Source organism: Ptychodera flava, chromosome 19 (assembly GCF_041260155.1).
Source record: "Ptychodera flava strain L36383 chromosome 19, AS_Pfla_20210202, whole genome shotgun sequence".
NCBI classification, from domain to species: Eukaryota; Metazoa; Hemichordata; class Enteropneusta; family Ptychoderidae; genus Ptychodera; species Ptychodera flava.
Window position 1 is genome coordinate 20,306,702 of NC_091946.1, and position 27,457 is coordinate 20,334,158.

At 39.7% G+C, this 27,457-nt stretch overlaps 1 protein-coding gene and 2 long non-coding RNA genes across 4 annotated transcripts; 2 read left to right on the plus strand and 1 right to left on the minus strand.

Annotated features, from left to right (window-relative positions):
• LOC139118266 (uncharacterized) lies at window positions 1-7,942 on the minus strand. Of its 2 annotated transcripts, none has more exons than XR_011548657.1 (3): window positions 4,710-4,958; window positions 1,117-1,369; window positions 1-506 (listed from the first exon to the last, which is right to left on the minus strand). XR_011548657.1 is itself a non-coding variant. In XM_070681538.1 (3 exons), the coding sequence occupies exons 1-3, from the start codon at window positions 7,817-7,819 to the stop codon at window positions 350-352; spliced, it is 465 nt and encodes a 154-aa protein (XP_070537639.1). In that variant the 5' UTR covers window positions 7,820-7,942; the 3' UTR covers window positions 1-349. The 2 variants fall into 2 exon arrangements, 1 of the variants encoding a protein (XP_070537639.1); XM_070681538.1 differs by lacking the exon at window positions 4,710-4,958 and adding an exon at window positions 7,765-7,942.
• LOC139118267 (uncharacterized) lies at window positions 4,036-27,190 on the plus strand. The gene is made up of 5 exons (XR_011548658.1): window positions 4,036-4,256; window positions 25,595-25,633; window positions 26,261-26,314; window positions 26,872-26,955; window positions 27,170-27,190. It is a non-coding gene; the product is annotated as an uncharacterized lncRNA (long non-coding RNA).
• LOC139118265 (uncharacterized) lies at window positions 17,292-18,404 on the plus strand. The gene is made up of 2 exons (XR_011548656.1): window positions 17,292-17,391; window positions 17,746-18,404. It is a non-coding gene; the product is annotated as an uncharacterized lncRNA (long non-coding RNA).
• Window positions 27,191-27,457: the final 267 nt, after the last annotated feature.

The following is a 27,457-nucleotide window of genomic DNA, read 5'->3' on the forward strand; positions in this document are numbered from 1 at the left end:
TTTCGTCTTCGTTAATACAAAATACAAAAAAATAATATATCCTTTAAGCTTATCTTCTTAAACTAAAAATTGGCAGCGCCGTTGCTGTGTGCGTAAAATGACCACCGCTAAAACTTGTTTTGACAGTTGACAGTTTGATATTGAGTTACGTGAACAAGCCGCGTCAAATACAAAAGTCGAACCTCCGTGGATGTGAACATATATCACCTGTGCGTTGAGATTTTAGACCTTTCCTCTGAACTCCCTTCTGTCTCACATGGTTGTATCATCTACATACTGCGCGATGCTGCAACTCTTTTAATGCCCACATGCGAAAGGTCAACGTAGAACATTAAAGTTTGCAAGGACATTATTCGCACGGCAGACATGCGCAGTCCAGAATTTCCTTGAATGACCTTGTGACCCCGCGGAAGGACACTCTTCTCAACCTGTAGTTCGTCACTTGGCAACAACAGTCCAGACCAATCACTTTGTAGTTTGAATTCACATCGCCGGAAACGTCGGGCCTGAAAGACATAATGGAGACATTCACAGAAAGTTAGAATGAGAACGCGACAAATCGACAGTTTGGTTGGGAAAGCATAAAAATGAAACGAAATTGTTCTTACTGATTTTGTTTGAAAATCCTGATGCGTTAACAGCATTGCAGTGTAATGTTTTTCAGTCAAATCCACGTCTTTCCTGCATCACTTGCTACATTTTCAAAGTCTTCTGAACAAGCAATGTCATTTTAAAAGTTTTCTACATAATTTGATGCTCCAGTCAGGAATGTAAGATGTATAATAATAGGGTTATCATGAAAATACTGTAAAAGGTGCACTCTGACATTGGCGCCGCGCATCGCCCTCCGTTTCGCCCTCCGTTTTACACACATGCAGATATATACGGGCATAATATTTCTATGTTAATAAAAGGATCTAGACTCTGATGTTAGTTTGTCCTATGTGTGAGATACAAACATATAAATATATTCACATATAAATACTTCATGCTTTGAGCTTTCATGTTGCGTTGATCGTGTAGGATTTGAAAATACGCAGAGTGGTACCATTAGGTGTTGCAGTACCGATATTGTACGCACATTTTAACACTTCTAGGTCATCAATTCTACTTTACCTTATGTAGTAGGTTTGTGAGACCTGGCACTCTCCAAGCGGTACCCTCGCCGTAATGCCCGGTGCGAAAGTAACTCGTCTCATATGCGTTCGTCTAGTGCACGTTACTTCCCCACCGGCAGAGTTCAGCATGACACACATCCCGACAACTAGAAAGTACACGTATGAAATCGTTCCAGGTGTTAGGATGTGAACTTGTGAGCAACTCTTGGACATGATTCTCCTCACCGTTGGTTTCATTGATATGCTGCAGTCTGAAAGTGATGGTAAAAATAACATTGAATGATATGTATGTATGTATGTATGTATGTATGTATGTATGTATGTATGTATGTATGCATGTATGTATGTATGTATGTATGTATGTATGTATGTATGTATGTAAAAACATTCCAAGACATCTTAGACTTTGTACCCTTTGTCATTCTGGTGTTGGTGATGAAATCCATTGTATTTTATTATGTCCAAGTAAACCAGCACACACTGTACGAACAATTTACTTAGAAATGATTTTTAACATCAGAACCAGCTAAAATGCTTTGACAATGATTCTCTTCTTAAGTACTTTTGTCATGTACTGACAGTTGCATTGTTCATGTTGTTGCAAAATACATGAATGAATTGTTACAGATTTTCAGTCAGAAAGTTTAATTACTTTTGAGCTAATGTGAATGAAGTGAATCTGAAAACTTTTCAGTGTTATACATTTTCTTCCCCTTCTCTTTCTTTCTGAGCAATGTCATTATTGTGAACACGGCTAATGAATAAATAATATATGTGTGTGTGTATGTATGTATGTATGTATGTATGTATGTATGTATGTATGTATGTATGTATGTATGTATGTATGTATGTATGTATGTATGTATGTATGTGTAAAGTGACGTATATGACATGAAGTCGATGCTAGCTGTTCACGCCCTCCCACTCCGACTTGAAAATTTCTTTCTTCTGCTCAATGGCGTTCTCTTTTACAAAATGTCCGCTACAGCAGTTGATTTTGGACTTGTTTTCGCTAAACAACTTTGTTGATTTCCCATAAAGCATTTTTATGCCTGTTTTGTCTCCCTACAACCCCCGGGGGGTTACAACTGTCCACTGTTCACTTTTTGCAGACACGGTGTTATCTCCATCTTGTAAGTCAGGTGAACATTTTAGTCGTTCATATTAGGACATGCCATTGGTGTATAGCTTTGCTTAGCACTTTCTACCAAGCTTTGAAAGTCTCGGATAACCAACGGTACCTCGGCCCCTTGAGTACCACCATCTATGCTTGCACTGTTGATGTTAACAGTCTTGACAGGTAACAGTGAGGTTACATTCACTCGTAGGAGAGTGTAATGGTACCGCTGTTTAGCATGAAAAGGTCTGCGGAGCTACAAAATACATGCATGAGCACATCCTACATATGCAATTCTACATTCACAAGAAAAAATCCAGAATGTCTACCTCAATCACATGTACACCTGTAGACTCTCACGGCCGTCATGTGAGCTACTGAACCATGAGCCAGTCAGTATGAGGGGGACAACAGTCAGTGAGTGGACCCCGGGGGTATCCGTTCGGAGAAATGGTAAGGGTGTGCAGCCTCGTGTAAAACCCACCGACTCATTTTAGACCTAAAATCTTCTTACTTTTTCAGACCCTGTTTTTGACATATCCAATCATAGGTCATATCGTCGAATTTTGTAAAGCATTACTGCAATATTGGGCGAAAAGTAACATCTAGCACAGGGGAGTCGAAGCAAAGCCCGAGCTAGGCCTATCATAAATCCATCGAGCCATAATTTACCGAAAACATTTATCAAAAAAACCAAGAAATTTGATGAAAGAACAGGCTTGACTTCAACTATAATTGCTGGGTTAAAATCATACCCAATTTTAGATCCTAGCTACATACACTTGAACTTTAACATCCCCATTTTAGACCATGTCACTGAAAAATCCTTCCAAAAGTGCGGCACGTATACGTATGGGTAAATAATGGAAGTGCACCCCGGACTACCTATCTACCTACCTACCAACTAGATAGATCGATAGATCGATAGATAGATAGGTAGATAGATCGATACATAGATACATAGATACATACATACATACATAAATACATACATACATACATACATACATACATACATACATACATACATACATACATACATACATACAATTACGTAATCCGACTGACAAAAAAAAACTTTACCCGCGCTTTCAAACCCGTGTTTTGTTCTCAGAAGAGGTTTTTTCAATAATAAGGAAACCCCCGAAGAAGCCCTACGTGTATGTCACAAGTGCTTGACTGCGGCCACCCGTGGACTTGCGACATATATAGCCAGGCGTACTCAGTAACACGCAATCCTATTATTCCAGCATTGACATAACCATGGAGATTAACCTCCATGACATAACTGTACCCGACCGTCGTCATAATATTGCATAAAGAAGTACGCATTACATAACTGTAGCGAACCAATGATAGCACGATAAACCCTGGAGAATGTTAGAGCAGAGGGAATATGGTTGGAACACAGTCCCTCTATCCACTGTGGTTGGAACAAAAAGGCTACATCCTTGTGCAATCAGCGGTTTACTTCAGCTATGCACACTTTGTTGTGAAGTGATCTTGAGTTATGTAATGGGTGCTTAAGATTGGAGTGCATGTTCGTAAACATGATGAAAGCGCTCGAAAACTTCGTCACTAATTTTACTGACCCACTGGATGTTCACGAAGGTGTTCGAGACCCCCCGTGAAAAGTTACTTCGGCAACACTAGAGGAGGGGGGGGGGCGAATGTCTTATCTAAGTGCACACCTCCCCTTCCACCTATACTTCAGATACTTCTTGATTGGCCACCGATCGGGCGCCATTTAACGACAGTCACACCCCCTCCCCACCCTCACTTCGCTATTATTCATCTAATGAGCGCTAATTAAGGTCAGCGGAAACGAGTACATCTGGTCATCAGGTATCGGTTGAAATCTGGCGATAGAGGCAATTTTCACTCACATTCGGACCTTCATTCAAAGTTTGGATGGTTGCATCGAAAAAATTGGCCAACATGTTGTAATACACTCTTGTATCTCGTCATGAATTGAAGCAATTGTACTGAGCGCTTCTAATACTGAAAGTTGAAAACAGCAGGTAGGTGGATTTTAATTATCGGACATGTTTCAAAGCATACTATGTCGCGATATTTTAACATCTCTTGAAGTTATTGACTCTTGCATTTATACAGATGTCGTACATAAGCCAACAATGACAAAAACAAAACGTCCATTCACTTTGGTGTCTCCACACGAAAAAGTAATGCTGTGAGCCGGACTGATATTTTCCTCAATTTTCGTATGGCACGATAATCAAGCCACGGTGAAACTGGTTCTATGCAGAGCGACTTACACAGAAATGTCTTCCCTATCTTAGCACCGTTAAGTTTGCAGATACAGGGAGGGATTAATGAAGTGTGAAAAAATAAATGGAAGCTCAAAATTTGAGTTATAACATTCAGATGTATGGAGAAATTCTTCCAATGAAAGCGATAATTAAGTAGATCTTTGGCGCATGTGAAAAAGGATTCTTGAAGTGCTGGAGACTCACCCTAAAAAAAGATTCAATTCTGCTCCGTGGCTCGGCAGTATCGTCACTTTCCGTTTTCCGTACCGAGAAATCGGTTTAAATAGCGGTAGTGAAGTTCTTCTCTGGCCAATAGGAGCTGTAGGTCGGTGCGTGAGAACCTAATCAGACGGCTGTCCTTTGTTGCGTCTGGGAAATAGCGCCGTAAAAAGTCACAGCGGCGTCGTTGTGGCCGATGAGTCATCGGTTAGAGACAAAAGCCAACGATAACAAAACAATAACGTCTGCTCACTTTGGTGTCTCCGCTCAACAAAAGTACGTGTGGGCTGATTTCATGCCACGCCATCAGAAAAGTTGGCAATATGACTTGTCGCGGCATTTCAAAGAAAAATGAATGAATGACGTCATCGATCAATTTTTTTCCGCCATTGTGGCTCAAAAGCAAATTTTTACACTGTTTTACTGTGTGTAAACGACGTTTGACCGTATATCCTAAAATATATTGTTAAGGGTCTGTGGATGAACGGACGCGATAAAAATATTAATTGTGCGATCGTCTTTTTCGCGAGCGCCTCATACGTCCCCTATACAACACATTGCACGAGTCATCTCGTTGTTACAATCGATACGAAACAGACCTTGAACCTGGACTACAGGAAGTATAGAAAGGAATGAAAGTCATGACCATAACCGTAAATGAATACCATTTGTAAACGGACTATACCTTGAAAACCGGACACAGTAAAATGGCTCCTTGAGTAAATGGTGCAACACGTGAACTTTTTTTACACCATTTGTGAACATGCCTACGCTTTTTACCGTCTGAGCAGTAATGTGCATTTTTCATTCCCTTGTGACCCTTCTTTTGTTTTCGATTCGTTGGTGTGGTTTTCTTTCAGCGCTTTTATTGCCTAACGAATATATTTAACGGTCATAGTGACAACTATGTCGAATACAAAGCCAATTGGCTTTTCTACGACCAATCCGGGAGGTGGTGTCCTCTGTGATCCGTTTGTTTCCGCCGAGACCCGCTGAGACCGAAGCAACACAAAGTACCGGCAAGGTCATCCCATTTACTGTATGCATTTTCATATCCGGTAGCGATGCGAAAATTCCAAATCGTTTTAAGTTCCAGGAAGATATGAATACATTTTACAGCCTATACCAATAAAGAGTTATTGACTGAATTCTTGTCCTTCGTGGTCGATGCTAGACGGACTTTTCACCTGTGCAAAATTTTGGTGCAAGTTTATATTGATACGACACCAGCATCGATCAAAAATACTTTTATTAATGAAACAGTGTCCACAATTGGCAAATGTACTCTGCTGGCAAGTGTACCCTGCTTGCATGCATTCCATACCCGTCAGTATTAGGTCAAAATTGTCAACTATGGAAATTATATATATAAACAGAAGTGTCGTGCTTGCCTACAATATATATCTCCATATCTACCATCTAACAAACAATTTCAAAGACAAAGCTCATCAGACAAATTTTTTCGATTATTCCCTTTCTCCCCATTGCGCAAATGTTCACATTTTTTTCCAGAAGCGACAACAACGAGTCGCAAGTTTTGCGGGATCAACCACAGACAACGTAACAGGATGTTTCCGGAACAGAATGTGAGGTATGCAGTGCTGCTGAGCTGCTGACGATGATATTGCAGATATGCAGATATCATCTGTATCCTTATTTGGGAAAGAACACCGTGATTTTTTTCTGAAGTTCCCTGCCTCCCGGGGCTTTAGATCATATTTACAACTTCTTTTAAAAACAGTGGCTCCTCAGATTATTTCTGACATTGAAAATATTGTTATCCAATCTACGCGTGAAGCCACTCAGAGAGGCACCCAATCATATTGTTTCTCTGAGCCTGCCTTGGCAAGACAGCAGATGTCGCAAGCAAAATGTTTTGACATATTATTGAACACACCAGTAAATTTCTGAGCAATTTTTTGACAGTAAAGTATCGTCACGACGTTAGTACTGTCACTGGGCATAGACTATGAGTCCATGATGTCCGAAAAGTTTGTAGCAAATGTCATTCATCGTATTATGAAATAACAGTGGCACAATTACCGACTCCGTATTACGAAGAAATTTCAGAGTGGGAGTGTCTCGGATCGATTTTAGCGCTTCTACAAAATCAAATAGGCAAAGATGGAAGGGCTGGATCCAGGGACTGATTTTTCATCATTTTCTGGAGCTTTTGAAAATACGTGCTTAAGGTAGAATGTCCCCCGGGGCCAGATATTCGGACTTTCAAACTTTTACAAGCCTTTTGGGTCTTGTGGGGGCTCATTTTGAAACTGATAGAGTAAATAAAATTTTCACCGGCTTATTTTTGTGAAATCGAAAATTATTTTTTTCAAAATAGAGTTAACACCGTGACAGGGATGGCGCCATTTTGAATTTCAGGTGTCGGTAAATATTTGGTAATTTTTTTCTCTATTGGCAAATTTTGCATGGTGACCCATGATTTTTATTCATAATTTCGAAAGGAAATAGTTTAAAGTTTAATCGAGGAAACGTTGGGTAAATGTTTAAGACTTTCAGTTTCGAGGCAGGGACTACCTTAAGCCATTCCGGTCAAGGCCTGAGTCGCTGAGTATTTTCAAAACTATTTCCGGTTTTGAAAGGAATTCTCTCGTTATTGTGCTCACCACGAGATGTACACTCGCCTGTTATTGTACTTAAAAGAGAAATGCATCATTCAATTCGAGTGAACAAATTCTATCTCAGAAATACACTCCTATAACATGACAGCCAATTTACAACTTCAGCGACAATATGGAGTTGAAATAAAGCGGGAAACCAAATATGTATCTTTACAGACAGGGCCTGGGATACTTTACTCAGAGTTGTTTTTGTACGGCCCATACCTGTATACAGCGGGGGATTGGATAAGAGAAACAAAATCGAGATTTCCTCTTCAATATAGACTGGATTTTGAAAAGCTTCAACAATCAGTTGTGAAAGTGAAATTCTCTGCAGAAACCTGTCGTTTTCGTAAATATAAATTTTACATCACTTACAGATACTTTCATTTTCTTTCCACAACGCGTACAGTACATACCTCCCAGTTGTTCCATACGAATTTTGACCATGCTTGGAATATGTAGAAATGACATGTTAGGGAATCGTCGGACATAGATTTACATTGCCGTTTCTTGGCCCCAACGTCACAAAATGCCTTACAACATGTGGGGGGTGGGCTATCTTCTGTAGCAAAGACACTTTTCATTTCTGCCTATGGTTCGACAAAATTCTCGCCGGAGGGGGATACATTTACATGTAGCCATAAAGCACGTGTCCCTCCGCTTCTAAAAATAGATTTGGTGAATAAAAAGATGGGATACTAATCCCACTAATTAATCAGCCTTCAAATTGTTAGTTTTGGCATTTGTTGAGTTTTTGTTTCGGAACAATAAGCTTACAAATCGAACCGTCGACTAGTTCTATTGTTAGGAGTGGCACGTATATTGTCACACGATCTGCCGGTGGTCTGTGTGTGAGCTGGTGCAGCCAGCGAGGGACTGCAACACTCGTATTTATCCCGATTTTCCCCGATGGCTGTAGGGTCTCACAACTTCCCTGTTTTATAGGGAAGATGATGCTAATGAAATAGAGAATTGCCTCTCATTACATAATTATGTAATAGCTGTGACACAACAGATCGGTTGTAAACATGATAGGGTAATTAACTAAGTTATCGTTAATTGATCTCATGAAGAGTAAACAACGGCAAGTCTACATAGCTATAGAGCGTTCAGACTGGAGAATATTGGAAACGTTTCTTTGACATGTACGCTATTTGTGATTTGCAAACACAGGGGATTAATAGTTTGAGTCCGCTTCTCTGTATTCTTTCGTCCGCCCAGACTGAGATGAACAGAATGATCTCATCGTCACGCCAACTATTGCCATGAGATGTAGTGCTCTGTTCAGCAGCAATGACGAAAGGAAATTGAATGTTGTTTGTTGTTTGTTACAAATACCTGTCGCTTGAGGGCGTTTAAGACGGCTCTGAAGCAGCTCATCACTCCGTTCAACCAGTCAGTTGCGGATAGGGTTAGGGCCTAATCCCTACACCGGCTCAGGTCTGGCCGGCTAAACCATCTCAAATTTCTAACGTCTCAGAACCACTTGGGAGCATCCACACGTAACTTTTTATGCCAGTATTGGACCAGAGCCGTTTCTGAGGCGTTTTAATGGCCTGTGTGTGAACGGCACAAACTTAAGTAAACCTTTGCTAACACTCACAGTGTTATAAGGCATTATTAGTCATAACTATAAAATATAAAAAAGATTTTATTGATAGATTTATGATTATGAATAATGTTGATAAATGTAATACTTTTGTTATTGTTGTTTACTTACAACAGTACTCAACTGCACTCGAAATCTGAATGGTCAATATTACACCAAATTCACGCAGTTGTAGCACAGACCCTAAGAAATACAGTCAAAACAGCTGTAACATTGCACAGTCACTTAATAACTTGATGCGCGCTCACAGTATACTGCCTCGGCTAGACTCTCTGAACAGTAAATAGTAGGAAGAAGGCTGACTCTGACAATCCAAGCAGTGGACAGACCTTCAAATAACTCACTGCTGCTTCTTGATTTCCCAAATCTCTACTACATCGGGCCATGGATGTTTTTCACATCTATGACCTTGTTCAATACCCTCGGCTGTGCCTGCGACATGTTAAGCCTGGGCCATTGAGAAATGATGCGTCGTTTCGGCCATTTTCGGCGAAGTCACATTTGAGCGGTTACATACCTGATTTGCATTTTTGTTAAAACAATTCAAAATTCGCGCGTCACACGTGCATGTCGATAAAAGTTTATTGTATTTGGACGTCGGCCATGCCTACATCAGGTACATTAATTTTTATTGTACATTCTAAGCCGAGTATGCTGTACTGTACAGAGATTTGCATAATTCATCTCTGCTATCAAGTCCAAATACCTTTATCGAATACATCACCGATTGCCATCGTATTGATGTAAGGTTCTAAGATTTTAAGAGGAATCAACAATTTAAATCAATTTTCAATATTTGTCCCAGCTGAAGTGCATACCTCATCCTGTAATTGGGCTACCGCCCGTTGGATGGACTAATTTAAAAAAAAAATAAAAAAAAAAAAAAAAAAAAATACGACTTTAGCTCCAGAATGGCAATCGACGACTAAGGTCAGACGCTCTGTCGTCAGAGTGCAAAATTTGAAACAAAGAGCACCATCTCTTACTTACCGATGAATGTTGCGATGTGCCCGAGCGACGCTGCCGTTCTATCTTCTCGAAACTGATGACGCCTCGCGCTTTTTTATCGACACCTTTTTATTTAGTGTGGGAAGCTGGCACTTGCCCTACTCTAGCGAGGTTGTGCTGCCATTTACAACCAACATACTTAACGAGCCCTCCCTGCGCGAAACCATCAGCGATTTTTCAATCAAAAATTTAGGCAAAATGTCAAGATGTGTCGGGGCGAAGAAGTGAAAGGTATCAAAATAAGATAAAAGGGTAACACGCGATTTCACTTATGATGCGTGTCTCGATGAGAGCATGCGCTCTATTGCTGCGACACCTTTGATATTTTCTTTGCTGTCTTTGTGGAACAATCATTATTGTTGCAGACATTTACGCTCAATCACAAACTCACAACGCCAAAGTCAAGTGCACGAAGTGACGATCGCCTTCAGAGAAACGATAACCTCCCCGCTAAGAGTCTATTTTTACCGTCTTGGGAGATGCGACAAAGACGATCAAACCCCCCGGTGCTTGAAAACGAGTCTCCAGACCTCATTAGCGACGCCATCCTGTCATTCATTACTGTTCCACGCAGTTTTTATTTGCAATATGAAGCGATGGCCTTTAGAGCAATAAAGTAATACTAAGGAGCCAATATAATAACCCCTGCATTATATGACCGTATAGGCAATAGCGGACAATGACAGACCGAAGACTAAAACGGTTGTAAACTCACGTGACACTGCGCGGAGCTGCGAAAGGCAAGGGGGATTCACAGAACACGCTCCTCAGTCAGGTACCGACTGAGGTACGAAAGAGACTGAAAACCACTGACAAATGGTAAATTTCGAGAATCTTTAACGCACGATAGAATGTTTCTCAGGATCAATTGTCAAACCAATGAATATCTTGCTTGGCATCATCAACGCCGAGCTTGAGTGCTCGTAAATTTAGAATGAGTACTAGCTAAAGACATTTACGCTTTTAGTGTCTAGTTTTTCTTCAAATGTTGATGATTAATTTTTCCCACGGAATGAATTCACAAGGGCAGACATTTCGAATTTCAGATATTGGTAAAGTTAAGGTTAGTTGCTTCTCTAAACGACAACCTTCTCTATTCTTGGTTTTGAAAGATGATGTTTAAAGTTTCCTCGAACAAATTGTGAGCGGCTACGCGGGGGGGGGGGGGGGGGGGGGGGGGGGGGGGGCAAAAATGAAAACAACTAGAAATATTTTCGCTTAATCCTGCAGAGGAGTCCGACAGTGGAACTGTCTGAGATCCCTGAGAGAGAGAGAGAGAGAGAGAGAGAGAGAGAGAGAGAGAGAGAGAGAGAGAGAGAGAGAGAGAGAGAGAGGCAACTTGGCTCCGTACTTTCCATTACATTATTCTGTATTGCTGTGGACACAATCTGTGGAGAATTTTACAAAGATACTATCTCCACTCTCCATCGTGCATAATTTTGCACATCATCAAAAATGAATAGAGAGAATGCTGTACTTAAAATGTATGTTTTCAGAATTTTTCAGACTAGTCAATGAATTTGTCTACACGTGGGAGACATTGTAGACTTCCCCGAGGAATCTCCCATTTTACAATCATAATGAATCATGGGATATCTCAATTACTGTGTAGCATCACTTAATTTGGAAATGACCAGGACTTGTGTTTAGCATGTAATTGCACCATGCGGGCCTTACCAGATTGTGACACTTCGTGATTGTTCAGTACATACAAATCATGAAAAATGTTACCTACCTATCTGCAATTTCCTAATTTTTTTAATTTGTAGTCATAAATCATCCTGTAAACAGCCTGTGTAATTCTTTTAAAATTCACTTTGTTGGTTCCTACAGATGTTAACATGCAGATACTAAAACTTATAACTTGTGACAAAATCAGCCGCGTTGATTTAAGAAAGCTTACCTCTACAGATATAAAAACAATCGGCAGAAAATGCTTTTCTGCTTGCTTGAAGTTTGAACTTTGGTTTAAAGATACCAAGCATTCCAAGAAATTTGCCATTTTGTAAAACCTGTATAGAAAATTGTTAGACAGGAGTTTTTTTAGGGAAAAAGTAGCCTTTTACCTTGTTCCTGGAGTACAGTCAGCCTTTTTAGTTTTAAAAAAGTTTGTAAAGTTATTTAGAGTTCAACAAAGTTTTATATAGTGTGTATGTATTCTTCGCATATTTATTCCCAAAATTTTTTAAAAATATTTTTGAGTTCTCAGCAAAGATTTCATATAAAGTTCTACTTTATGGTTAATAGTAAGGATTTATGCATATTGTTCTTTCATTGCCTTGGATGTTTTCACCAGTGTTTTACAACGCACAATATTAGCTGTATTAAGAGGTATACAGTCACCTGTAATCTAAATATGCCCATATATGGTCAAATGGGTGTTCCTTGTATTCAAAATGCCCATGTGGGGGCGCAGTTTTTACAAAGCGGCCACCCGCTTAAAATCTGTGATTGATTAGATTTTCTCTTTCCATGGTAACTGTAGCAAAATAGGAACAGGTGACAGTATACCTTGTTGCAGAGTCATATATGCTGTTTATTTTTAACCTGTAGGGGTGTTGAAAATGCTAACATGTCAAATATTTTACAATTTCCATCACTGCTTAAAAATAATTTCATGTCAACATGTGTGACAGAAGACTGGAGTTAATGTAATAACATGTGCAATGAATATCACAAAACAAAATTGTTCACTGAGATTTGAGTGTTGCAGCTGGAAAAGTTTGATTTTCTTCAGTAAATAGTTTATCAAATGACATAAAACATATATGTCATTTGTATTGCTAGTAATTTCTTTTGCAATAAAAATCCGTTCAAGAGAAAATGTTAAACTTTAACATTCATATACGTATCAAACTGATATTTGACAAGCATTGGCAATACGTTATCTGAGGCCTATCTAATAAACAGTAATGCATTTGTAATCAGCCTGAATATAAATAATACAAATACACATCCATGCATGCTCAGGTCTCTGCTTGTACGATATTTACACCAACCTATTCACACCATATATCCTATGCTGCAGATTAATTGTCAAATAATCTATGAAAGCTGGGCCGTGATTAACCACCGTAAGTAGTAGCTCCAGAGACCACTGAAGACACAATCTGCTGTCTTGGGGTACATGTCAACAAATTGTTTTACAGCCTTCCTTGAAGTAAGAGTTATTCCCTGCCCACTGGACAGAATTGTTCCTCCTATTAATGGCCAGCTACAATTTTTTTTTCTCAAAAATCCTCCAGCCCCCCCCGAAATCAAATGGGCCACCCCTTAGAGGTGTCACCTGTTTCATTAATTAAAGGAGGCTCCTTTGATACGGAAGCGTTCGGGAAACAATATCTGCCTTTTCTCTCTTTGATCATGGCTCGATTGTCCCCGTCAGCTTACAAAAATATGACCCCATGATAGCGACGAAATAGTAAAGTTCTGTATCGCATGTGTCCCTAATTGTAGGTTGTTAAACATTTTCCAAGAAGACTTGCTTGTTAAAAATTGTTCCAAGAAGACTTGTTGCATTGACATGCAGCGGCAATTTTTAGGTATAAATCTAATGACTATGTCATGAATCGCAAATAGCGGCGAAGAGAAATAAATCACTGAGCCATTCATGTTGACCGCCCATTTCTATTAGTATACACATGTGACATTTCGCTAAAAGTTTTTCTTGTCATTGCTTGAACGTTTGGTATTTCTGTCAGATTGTCGTTCACAAAATGTGATCTAACACGTCAAATACCCTTATAGGAATATCGTCCATGTCGGACCTTATCGATGAGTGGGCCACTAATTGCGCCAGCGCAAAGCGTAACCCTGAGTGCTGTAAGTTTTCCCACTAAAATTTTACTTCCATATTTTACCAATTTTTAGGAATTATTCTGAATTTTTTGATAATTTTAGACCAAATGGACATAATGTTTTATCGGCTACAGTTTTTTATCAAAATTTTGGCAAAAATCTGAGAAAAATTGACTGTGATATATTTTATAAAGGTGAGAAAAATTGACGCTGGCGCTCAAAGGGTCAAGCCATAGCTGAGAAAGTCACTGCACACACTGTTCGTTAGACTTGGTTCAAGTCTGTGATTTTGTGAATTTTAAGTGGGGTAAACGCAATGATTTGTGTTGTTTTCATGTGAAAACCGTGAGTGGGGTGAATGCGATGAGTGGGGTGAACGCTATACAGGGGAGTTTCTTCCGGAATCCGGTGGAAACTAACTCACTACTGCGCAGACTCAAAGGTAACGCGTTCAATCGCTAGGAAAACCTGGCCTGGGCTGCCAAATTCAAAATTGGTTTGTATGAAAAAGGAGAGACACATGAGAAACTACTGCAAATGAGTTTTTTAGAAATTCACCAACTTGAACCAAGTCTAACTGTTCATGAGAACACATGCACTTGTATAGAGGCATCTGGAAAGGTTAGGTTACATCAAAGGAGTGACGTTAAACTGTAATTTAATGTGGTTGATGTAACTCTTCTCATGTGTTGAGGAGGAATAAAGAAACAACAACAACAACAACAACAACTGCCAGTAAAGCAATGTGACTTTCCACTTTTCTGTTTACCGAGTTAAGAAATCTTCGCTGACGTGTCACGTAATTACACGCGCATCCAGCAACAGTATGTAGGTCATCGGAAGACATAAGCATTCATTCAGAGATAGGATTTAAGCACCTGCTGAACAAAAACCATAGACAGACTTTAGGTTGTGAAAGACTTAAACTTTTGCTCAAACTTTTCTCAATTACACTCTTTCCAGCATTCTCTTTCAAAATAAATATGTTGGTACTAGAGAAATGAATAACCCAAGATTTACCAATACTTGGAATTCAAAATGGCTGCCATCCCTGTGTTAACTCTACAGCGAAAAATAAAATTTTCGATTTTCGAAAAACTGACAATTTTTGCTTATACCAAGAGTTTTAAAATGAGCCCCCACAAGTGGTAGATCAGAAAAGAGTTTTTAAAAGTTTGAGAATCTGAATATCTGTTCCCGAGGAGCGTTAAAGATGAAATATCAAAACGCAGACAATTTACAGGCAACCTCGCGAGACAGCAGCAGACTGCCAGATAATGCCTTAGACAACCTGATGATTTACACAAATTATAAGTTTCCACCAATAGTGACCCCTTTTGATTTACTTGCGCGCTCAAAAAGTGCTCATACTTCACTTTGCATAGTTGATTTAAGATTTCGAACCTTAGATGATGGAAGTCCTAGCGTGCAATCTAGTCTCTCTTGGTCAGGCTGCTCAAAGTTGGAATTTTGCGGTTTGACGTCACCTTTAGATTCAACAAACCTAGGCGTGGAAGCGGTTTGCAGAACAAATTATACAATCAAATACATGCAAATGCAATAAAATATAAATTTGAATGCAATTATACGTACTGGGAAACAGCCCCGATCCTTTCACTTTGGGCAAAGACTTAACACAAGCTGTTCAGATTTAAAAATTACACATCGCTTTTGCAAGTTCTTGGCATTGCCATTGCATCATCAATCATAATAAATGATTGTTTGCAAACCTCCCCTACCATATTTTGAATATTTTACCCACAGACACAAAAAATGATTCTATAGACAACACATCCTGGTTTGTTTACTAGGTTGAACTGCACGTACCATACCGTCACAGAAGACGAGTAGACAAACAGACATGTGACGTCATATGACGCACTTTGACGTCATTTACATAATTATTAGTTTTTGAGAATTTTCCAGCTAAACCTAGGAACGCGCTGACGTCAAACAAAATTGCAACTTCGCTCAGCCTGACATTAAACAAACAAACATACAAACAAATGAGCCATTTTATACGAGGAAGCAAAGCAGCAAATTTTGCCAAATCAAGGCTTTGTTAAAAGACAAAAACTATGAATAATGAATACTCTTCGAGTTCTTGTTGTTGTCCAGCACGTTATTTTTCTGATATCGAAGCTCAGAGAACTAAAAGTAGATGTCTTAGACCCAGGCTGCTGCTTTCTCGCGAGCCAGAGCATAATACCCGCTCCGCGGACCTACGCAAAATTAAAACGCCAAGCTGTTGCCGTAAAGGGGCATGTGGTTTACGACAATGGGCTGCTGTCTCAAATCACATCGGATCTACGACACGCTACGTCCGCAACCGAAAAAACGTCAAGGGTCTTTTCATCTTCGCTTGCCAAGGTCTCATGTCCAGGCAGCTTGTTAGTTGGAGACTGTAGTCGAAGTAACGGACCCGTGCGGCGGAGCGGACGACGGGTCTTTTATTTAAATATATATTTCGCCATGTTTTTAATGTTGCAAGCAAACCACTCCTTCAATTATTGAAATACAATTTATTCGTGTTCTCGGTCTCACAAATTCACGTTTGCTGTTACTCTCGAGTCAAGTAATATCAGCTTTCAGAAAATGCAATATACTGTGGTTGCGGTTGCCATTCTTCACTTGATAAGTCATTGCTATTGGGCCGTTGAAAGGAATTCGTTTGCCCGGAAACAAACACACACAAGAACAAACAAGACAAAACAACAACAAAAACAACAACAACGACAATGAAGATAAAACAAAAGACGAACACAAGTCACAAAGAAACAAATCATCAAAGCTAATGATCACTTGAAAACTACAATGGAGGAACTCGCAACTTTCTTAAGAAAATAAAGATAGACTGCACTTCGGGAACAGATATTCGGACTGAAAAACATTTAAAAAAATATTTTTGGTTTACCACTTGTGGGGGGCTCATTTTGAAGCTCATGGAGTAACCAAAGTTTCACCGGCTTACTTTTGTGAAAATATTAAATTTTGTTCTTCCCATGGAGTTAACGTGTGGATGGCGGCCATTTTGAATTTCAAGTGTCGGTAAATATCGGGTAATTTGTTTCTCTAGTGCCAAATTGTGCACTGTGAGTCCTTAATTTTATTCTTGTTTTCGAAAAAAAATGGTTAAAGAAATATTTGAGCAAAAGTTTAAGTCTTTCAATTGACCTTGACTTCAAGTGAAAAGTTCACCATGCTTGACGCAGCGCTGTACGCGTTTGTCTAGTTTCTAAGAAAGCCATACCTTGCTAGTGGCGTTTCTACGGTAACAGACACGTTCAAGATGAAGAACTCTCTTAGAAATGCACTTTGACGTCACCGCTGCGGCCCATGCACGTAAGAAAGACGGAGACAACGTCATAAAAGCGAGAGGAATAAATTCTTTGCCAATCAGGTCGTAAAGGTTTCAAATATTCTCTATGACAACCGTGTACGCAGCTATAGGCGTGGCTGTAGTATGGAAATTCGTTGATGGTAACCACAATGCATTTCTCTTGCGTCATATATATATACACTAGTGATTGTTTATCTGTCATTCCCGTCAACTTACCATTATCACTGAGACACAGTCGTCGACTGGAGATTTCACATCAACTCACAGAAACAGAAACAGTTTGAAAAGGTATGTCTCTAGCAATTGCTATTTAACGTAGTGTGCGTTTCGAAAAACACACACTTAAACTTTTACTCAAACTTTCCTCCAGGAAATTTTCAACCATTCTGTTTCAAAATCAATGACAAAAATCAGGGTCACCATGTACTATGCAAGTTTATTGTGAGAGACACAAAGTACCTTCAACTTACCGATATTTGAAATTCAAATTGACCACCATCCTCATTACATTACAAATTACATTTACTTTGGTCCTAGCTTTTCACTGAAATTTAATTGTTTACTCGTTCTCTTCTGTCTATTCATAAATGCTAGTGAAACGCAAACGGACTAAATTTATCGCATTTCCATTATCTCTTTCAGATTTATAGATATCATCTGATATTGACCAGTTGATTTTTGAGAAATCTTCGATCGAGATGGGCTCAATTCCAACCAAACACCAATGTAGTGCTGGCGGTTCTCGCCATGTTGGGAAACAAGCACCAAGCGGCCAGTCTACGCGATCTTATCATTTCAACGGTGTCATGGAAGACAAGAGGTGCAGCTCCTCCACGAAACGAGATAGCCTTATTACAATGTCGTTATCAGCTCGCAGGAAAATCTTTGGTCTTCCCACAGGCAGTAGAAGGGCCTCTTTTTATGGTCTTACCGCTAAAATGGCGTCAACAGACAGATGCTTTCCCGCCCTCATGTTCTGTAACGATGACTGATGCAGGTATAGCCATTGACTGTGTGCTTTTTGGGGTGACATCTCTCTCCAATATTTGGAGCCATGGTAACTGGGCAGAATTGAAACATTTCAGTGTGTTCTGAGTGCTTTGATAATAATACACTGGATAATGAACTGATGTTACTCAACAATATCAGCGGATACGCAATTAGCGGAGGAACTTCGTGTAGCTGAAGATGGAAGCAATGCTGATTGGCACGAGTGAGGTCGATTCCTTTACCTTTAAATCTAACTTTGTGATAAAACAATCATTTTTTTTGTAAAAATAAAGATTTGTTTATATCACTCATAGGATATTACCATTGTTTTTATTTTTGTATAAATTTTGAGTTTTAATTTGTCACCGCCACACATCCTGTACATTTCTTATCGCTGTTAAACGACTGAGTGGTTGAACGCTTTTCTGGGAGCAGGGGCTAAGCTATTTAACTTTGACTTTCTTTAATGCAAATATTAGCGTTCAAAATTCAATGTTTCATATCCATTATTGTGTAGTACATGAAAGAAGACTCCCTAATGCAAAATTTCTCCTTTTTTAAACAGAATAAGGCTTGATATTAGGCCTAGTCTGTTTCCCTGGCCCATTTCTACCGCTGGCAGTATAAAGCCGCTCTCGGATTGGTTGAGTACTTAACTTTGAAAAAAAGCTGAGATTTCCTATGGCGCAGTTAAGATCTTGTGAAGGGAGGACTGCAATGAGAGAAAATGCCGAGAGAGTTTGACCGGTTGACCTCGCTGTTAATTTTATGCAGGAAATTACAATAACAATGCTTGGTCGAATGACGCAGTGCCTTGAGGGTGGGATCGCCAGTGGTATAGGGGAGGAGTACCTTCCCGATGGTGTTAAGTGGTGCGGATTACCGTCGCCTAGGTGACTGGCGTTGCAAATACCTGGACTGAACCCACGCGTGAACTGAACCATTTGGTTTTTTTTTGGGTGTCGATGGTACTTTGACAATAAAAGTAAAGATGCACAGATATAGATATCGAGTTTGTTGTCTTGTTTATGAGCGGCCAGTATTTCCAACAGCATGAATTACGTGCATTTGCCCTAGAAGAAATAAATAATTTCGAATAAAACATCGCGAATATAACCACATTCCTTAAGCTCGACGTACCCCAAAGAACCATGAAATCGCCCGACTTTCGATTGAAGAGATGGGTTTTGCCAAACCGCGTATACAGAAAAGTGGCAGATGACTTTATTTTTAGAATCATAGACAGTATAGCGAGATGTAAAAAAATGTGAAAGAGGCTCCCCATCTAACTATCCTAAATGTTTTTGTGTCGAGTTTGTGTTTGATTCGTTTCGAAAATGTGTTCCTACATTCTTATCCGATTGTGTGTGTTAATAAAAATGTTTGTTTCGCTTTGGATATTTGTAGAGAAGTTTGGATTAGTGTGTACGGTAATGTTTTGTTTGTGTGGGGAAAGCTTATGGCGAGACGCAGCCGGACCTATGTTGTTACAAAAGTTGATAGAGTCGCCCTTTGACGCTTGCGTTTCGAAACCCGGTTGTGGTTTCTCATCAGTCGCGGTGTAGATTCTTTCCTTAGTTTGTGTTTGTGAAAATTTATTTTAATGCATTTTAGTGGTCTTGCTTTTCGATTAGCGAGGCAAGTATATTAATTTTTGGTCACGTTGTGAGTCCGTTTGGTGGTTCGGTTTGTTTGTTCTATGTTTCTTTACTTCGGTAAATTTTGTTTTGACTGGTGTGTCTTTTAGATTTTTGCGGAGGTTTGTGAATTTTTAGGCAATAAGTACCACTGGGGGTACGGATTTTATGTTTATTGGATCAAGATACTCACAAGTATCCTGGTTGATGTGCTTGTTCTCGTACATTTTGATTCATAGTTCGTTTACTTTGTTTACTGTTTGTTCTGGCTTGTTGTGTATAATACTGAGTGTTGCGTAATTGCCTTTCGCATTCGAGTACGTAATCGTTTGTGTTGACAATGACGAAAACCCGACCCTTGTCGAGGGTTTTTTTCCCGAAATTTGTCTATTGTTTGCAAGCTGGTTTATCGCGATTCTTTTAGCTTGCGACATGTTTTGTTTCCTTGTTTGAAAGGGTATCTCTAGAAGTGCGAGTTTAGCAGCTTCAGATAGCTTTCAATTTTTGGTGTTTGTTGTTTGTGGAGCCCAATTTGACTTTTCTTTGAATTTGTGTTGTTGCGATTGTTTGTGTCTCACGATGTAGCGTAGTCACATTTTACGACTTTATTTGTTGAAATCCTGAGGTGGTTTTATTCTGTTTGGTTTTGTTGGCGTCCGAATTAATTTTAAGGCCTTTGCCTAGTACTATTTTTCGGAGTTTCATAGTTTGAGCGATGATAGGTTGTTGTTGAATTTCATGTTGTTGTCGGCTTTTCTTTGGAAATAGCTGATTTATTTCCACGGCCATTTTTTCTGTCATTTTTATGTGTACGATTTTTGTTATTTCTTTTAAGTGTTTGTGTGTTCTATGTCATTTTATGTTGTTGTTTTTTTTTTGGTAGTTCTCTTTTTGGAGTGTTTGGTGGCCCTGAAAAGGGCCGCTTGGTATGGGTTTTTGTTAGCGCTTGGCGCGTTTGTTTTGGCGATGAGCCTATAGCTTTTTTATGCTTCTTTTCGCCGATTCGATGTGCTTGGTAAGTAGGTGTTTGCCGCCTTCTTGTCACTGTGTGTGCGTACATGGACAGTCTGCATAGCCCTTGAATGTGGTCTCGATTTTGATCAAACCATGGAGGTACCTCCATGATCAAACTTACAATTTAGGAGTATATATCAAAACTGATAAATGATTTATGTTTTCACATGGGTTCACAAAAAGTTTCGCCCCGGTGTTCATTTTTGGCCCAGGAATTCCATCTACCCACCCTTTACAGAGTAGTAAGCTTATGGGGCAAGTAAATATGGATGCGCCGGTGCGATTCAACGATCAACCTCTATATCGCATCGAAAGTCAACAATTTTACGGCACGGACTATGATTTTATAAGTTTATACACAGTCCCTCGTGGATAGAGAGACTGTGGTTTATATAAAAATTATAAGGCGCGGGGTATTATATATTGACTGATTACTGTAGCTATAGATAGGCTACATTCAGGACGGGCAGCGACGGGCAGTAATTAGTAGGCAAAACCACGGTCCCTCCACAGAGGGACCGTGGCAAAACAGGTGGTTTTCACCGTGGGCAGAACTCGGTGCAATGATACTGAACATTAATAGTTAGCCTGTCACCTTGAAGGTAATGCTGTAGGTGAAACAAGTAAGCTTACTTCAAACGCACGATGGTACAAACATTCCTACCTCCATGGTACAAACAACACCACAAGTGAAACGTACACATAGAAATACACGCGTTCCTACGTTGTGCCCACCCGGGCCATGCGATTAAAATATGACTGATACTGCTGGATAGTGTTAAGGTAGAACGCACCTCGGGGACAGAAATTCAGGCCTTCAAATTTTATCACTTTTCTTCTGACCTACCACTTGTGGGGGCTCATTTTGAAGCTCTTGGCGAAAGAAAAGTTTTTACCGTCTTAGTTTTTCGAAAATCGAAAATTTTATTTTTTCTCATAGAGTTAACACAGGGATGGCGGCCATTTTGGATTTCAAATATCGAGAAATCACAAGTTATTTGTCTCTCTATTACCAAAGTTTGCACGGTGACCCCTGATTTTTATTCTTGCTTTGGTAAGAGAATGGTTGAAAGTTTCACTGAGGAAAGTTTGAGCAAAAGTTTAAGTCTTTCACTTTCGAGGTGCATATTACCTTAATTGGGTCGGTAAACAGTCAACTAATAGTTTAATTGACTACCTGGGTGATTGGCAGGTCGTGTCCAACGACGCATATGCAAAGCAGGCCAAAAGACAAAAGCCCCCAAAGTTATTGACAGCTGGCCAGGGGTCACCATAAATACGTAATGAAGCTTCACTACGCAGAAACTGCGTAGTCAAGCCCGTCTTAACCGGTCAAACTCTCTCGGCATTTTCCGGCATGGCAGAAGAATGAAGACTGTAATACGATAGCGTAAAAGACCGACCTATCTCTAAATCGGATTTTAATCAGATTTATATAAATGACCGTGGAGCGTGGATTCGTTTCATATCTGGCTGTTGTTGTGACGGTTGAGTTGCAAACTGACTCAATACTTACACTGAATCCCTCCTCCCACGTCAAATGTGTACGGTATTCATGTCATTGGAAATTCCCTTTCATTTAGCTACTCGAGGCTCAGAAATCTTGAAACTGCAATAGTTGTCGGTAAATTAAATGTGAGCAGACGAGAAAAATGATCCCCTCTACACCGTTTGAGAAACGTTGCCTGGGGTTGCATCCTACCCTTTGAATTCCTAGATTGCTATTTCTGCTTTAAAAATGTTAGCCCCTAACGAAGCAGAAGCTGATCATGGCTTATTTTCTATCAACAGGGATTTCGAAATGACTCTACAAAAATAATCATCAGTTATATGAAGACAAAAAGTTAATCATAAGTGCTGAAAGATGAAAGATGAAAACTGACCTTGTTTTTCAACGTCGTAAAAGTCTAGTAGGCCAATTTTTTGAAAAATAAGATAGGAACTAGGGAGCCGCATTTGGTACAGTTGAAGACCCACAGTCCAAACTACAAAGCACAAACTCTAACTCTTCGTTCAATCAGGCTATAGGCCTACTACAACAGCGTTTGGCATAGATTGCGAACATCATTTTAGATTTTAGTGCGGTTAAGTATTATATAAGTACACTACGATGACAGAAATACTTATCAGGAATTTTCATATACATAAATTTATCAATATCAAGATATTAGCTTTAATGATGACTTCGTGGGCGTTAAGACCCTGAGAATGCACAACCAGAGCGCCTATGCCCTGCCCAACACATTCCACTGCACGCCAGTACACATATGTGCACGATCGAGGGCGTCGCGATCTTGGAATTCGCCGTTTCCAGGCAACTTCCATACGCGCGATTACAATGACGTCTGACCCCTCGTGATTGGACGCTAAACATTTCCCAGCATTCTTTGAGGACAATACGTCTGCATGTTTTGTGAATTGTTGAAAGCCATTGTACAGTGATAAAACTTAAGTTGCCGGGTCTCTCTGTACCACTTGTGTTCGTGAAAACGACTTCTTCGAAGTGAAAATAACTGAAAACGAATGAAATCAATTTTCTAGAGAGTTGATGAGTGGTAGGATGAAAAAACGTTCTGGGCGGCAGCCGCCCTCCTCAGATCGCTGGAGGGCTGGTCGCGCTCCCGAGACAGGACCAGGTTTTAGCGTCGCTGCGGTTCCGAAAATGGTTGCACCAACCATCCCGTCCGAACCAATCGTAGAATTTACACCTTCGAGCTCAGGAACCGATGACTTCGGCAGTGCGTATGAAGCTCTATCTGCTATCAACGAATCAGAAAACAAGTCTAGAATGGAGGTAGATTTAGGAGATATAACAACGCGGCTCACCAAGGTATGGATGCCCACTGTTACAGGGCTTCATTTTGCGGAAAGTCCTTAATTCTACACTCAAGTTACACCAAAACATTCCGTGAAAATAGTGGATGCAACTCATATAGAATTCGCAGTTGGCGAAACGACTTGTTCTTACTATAGTATCTATGACAAATAAATCGAAAGTCGTGTTTTGATTTACGGGTACAAATCGTGAGATATCGCTGTGACGCAACCCTGGAAAACCATGGCATCAGATTATGTCAGGAAGTGTGCTATCCCAAAGCATTATTATCGTCGCAAATCGTCAATGTGTAAGTCGAGTAATGATACGTGACCCGGTCATTTCGAAATATTACTATTATGTTGTGACTCTTCAACAACGACGGTATTTACTCGGACCACTGGCCGGACAACGTTCACTGGCCAGTGTTGTCCTGGCATAGAGATGGTTTTTATTCCCTTTATTATGTTTCTTACATATTGAAAAATCGAACGAATTTCTATCAGAGACCCTTTGCGAAGCGAGGGCGCCACTGACGTCAAGCCGCTGTGTAGTAGATTCATACCTTTTTCCTCGTTTTGTTCAGGTGGAGAACTGTACAGTATTTTAATTTATATTTCTATGACGCGAAATCGTCCGGCTTACTCGTTAAGGCCAACTTACTTGTTAAGATTCACACCGAGAAACACATACACGTCTTGATTTCATACAGCTCGTATTGCCTCATGGCAAATCCCTGACAGACTGCAGGGGCCAATAAGAATAGGAGTTTGTTATTTCCCATCGCTGTAGGTTTCTCAAACGTTCTTTTACAGATAACTTTCAAATGTCGGAAGACACAAGTAGGTTGCTAACCAACCGATCACTGCGCACAATAATATGTTTACCCCGTGTTGAGAAAACAACTGAGTCGGTATCCCCCAGTTTTTCTTCTGTTCCAAAAGAGAAATTCTTGCCAATTTAATCTTGAAGTCTAACACGACGCTATTTTTGAATACAGTTTTCAAATGGTTGCTTACATTGGACTTTTGCCTGCGTTAGGCCTACATGCAAGCCGATGAAACTGGCTGACACAACACGACTTACAAGTAGCACTCCACCTCAAAGGGAGAGGGTCGTCCGGAAATTTGGGCACGAAGGCAAGTGGGCACGCGGCACATGGCTCTTGAATTAGGCTTACCCGCGAAGGGCCCTCGCCGCGTATCGAACCACAAGCGACTGTGCAATCTCCCATCGTATGTGATGATACTACTCGGAAAGGCTTCACATATATTGAAATACTTATAATACTTATGTATGTGGGGGTCTGTTTATTCATATTCTAGACTTGTTGACCGTCAGATCTGCCTCTCTGCTTCAAAAATAACGCTCTCGTAATTCCTGGACCTAATAACGCTATGATGGTGCTGTCGAAAAAAACAATCATCTCACTGACGATGGTGGTGATGATGATGATGATTAAATATTTAAAAAATGAAGAAAAATAAAAATATATTTGGACTCAGTAAATTTGTTGTTGTTATCATCATCATTATTGTTATTGTTATTGTTGATGTTGTTGATAGTATTTGCAGAAAAGAACAAAGTATGCGCTGAAAAATTCAATACAGCCTAACTATATATACACATTGAATTTTGCAGCGTAAGTATAGTTAGGCTGTATTGAATTTTGAAGCACATGTTTATAATTAGGCTGTATTGAATTTTGCAGCACATACTTTGTTCTTTTCTACAAATACTATCAACAACAATAACAACAACAATAATAATAAAACAATAACAACAACAACAACAACAAATTTACTGAGTCCAAATATATTTTATTTTTCTTCATTTTTTAAATATTCAATCATCATCATCATCATCATCACCATCATCATCATCGGAGATCGAGGCCCCTATGATGTAACACGTCCGAACAAGATTTAATGACGCATTGTGCAACTATGTATTCACTCGTTTTACATAAACGTGCGGAAAGAGAAAATAATCGGATAAAAATTCAAATCACCGAAACAACAATTTTCTTCTGCAGGCTGTGGATGAGTTTGAAGAAATCTATGAGGGCGATGACGTAAGTTGCATAATCAATAGTATTTCTGAGACTCTCGCTTCTTCCAACTTGCCTTGTCAATTTTTTACGGTCCAGAATACTTTCTGTCATTTATCCATTATGGAAAGTCATTGAAACCGGTGCATCATGGTACGTCATTAACAGTGATGCACCATGATGACGTCATTACTCTCAAATATTGCGCTAAGGGATTCTGGTCTTGGACGAAACGTGCAAAGTTTTGAAATAAAGTGTCGAATTTTCATAGAGCTGACTTCCAAACGTTAGGGACTCTTGGCACGTGTCAGCGAAGACGTTTATTTCAGTCAGTTAACCCACAATGTTACGCCTTCTTTTAACTCTTAGAATGCTGTAATTTTTCCAATCGACTTTTTTGTGCGACATTTTACCAATTCTAATGACCAAACAAATGAATATAACATTCCATTGCCTACTGTTTTTTGTCAAAATTTTGTCAAAAATCTGAAAAAATGACATGGTTAAATTTTATAAAGGGGACAAAATTAACAACGATATCTAAACATTGCCTCGTGTTTCCAAACCTTTAAGTTGCTACCCTCTACAGAAGAGACGTCCTTGCATATCTCTCGACCAATTTCATAATTTTTTTACGTTTCCATTTTCAAGGACAAGGCATTAATGGATCTGTCTGCAAACGTCAATGCTCTGGAAAGAGGAGAGGTGAGTTTGTTGGTTGTTATGTTGCATGGCTCACGGCAGAATTGTGATGTTCTACTGTATGTGTTCTATGTCATCCACGTGCGTGACAGAAACCCCCGTACATCCATCAAATACTAGCGAGAAACGCCGATATCCGCCGATTCAGACAAGCTGGGGATTTTACCGCTTAGTTTTTTAGCCTTTAGCCACCATCTTCGGAGGAGAAATGTGACTCTCGAAACAACAACTGAGATAAGAGCTTTATAGAAACTTAAAATGACGTATACATGTACTGTGACATCGCTGAATTTGAATGGATACACCCTACCACTGCTACCACCGCCGACGTCATCGTCATCATCGACGTCATCATCATCAATATCATCATCATCATCATCATCATCATCATCATCATCGTAGTCGTCGTTATCATCGCCATGGTGATCACGGTCCTCATGACCATCGTAAACATTACAGTAACCATCACCATGGTGACCACATTTTGCGATGAACAGTCTCTTTAACCCCACATCTCATTTTGAACACTCACATACTTTTCTCCTCTCTGCCTTCCGAAGTTAAAATATCAGATGAAGAAATTCCTCGACAGGTACAAACACTTGGATCATCAGTTGAAAGAGGCTGCTGATGACAAGGACGAGGTAACTGTCACATAAATTTATTCATATTTATGCAAATAATTATCTTTCCGTTGTAGACGGTGAAATTCTGGAGGTCATTATATATTCAAGAAAATTGTGTATTTTGATTGTGGACATTTCAGTTTTTGTTAATCGCATTATAATAAAAGTGTACAACTCCGCTTAAAACATCCTAACAACGTTCTCACTAGCGTTTGATTTTGCCTTGTTTCAGATTTTATTATCTCTGGCGGAGGTAAGTACCAAACTCATTTTGAGATTTCCGTTCGCAGAGATTGTTTCCGTTGAAAATTTAATTAAATACTACATTTTCGGAAGACAGAAACCGTTCAAGTGTAATAATGTTGTCACCAATATTGTAGTCACATTCTCTACGATTTTGTACCGTTTTGAAAATTAGTAAAGGGCGTACATAACAAATAGTTAGACTCTGCGTCCTCGGTGCAGACCAAATTTTGACAGGTAGCCTGCAATCTCTTTAATAGTCAGTCCATCCTCAGTG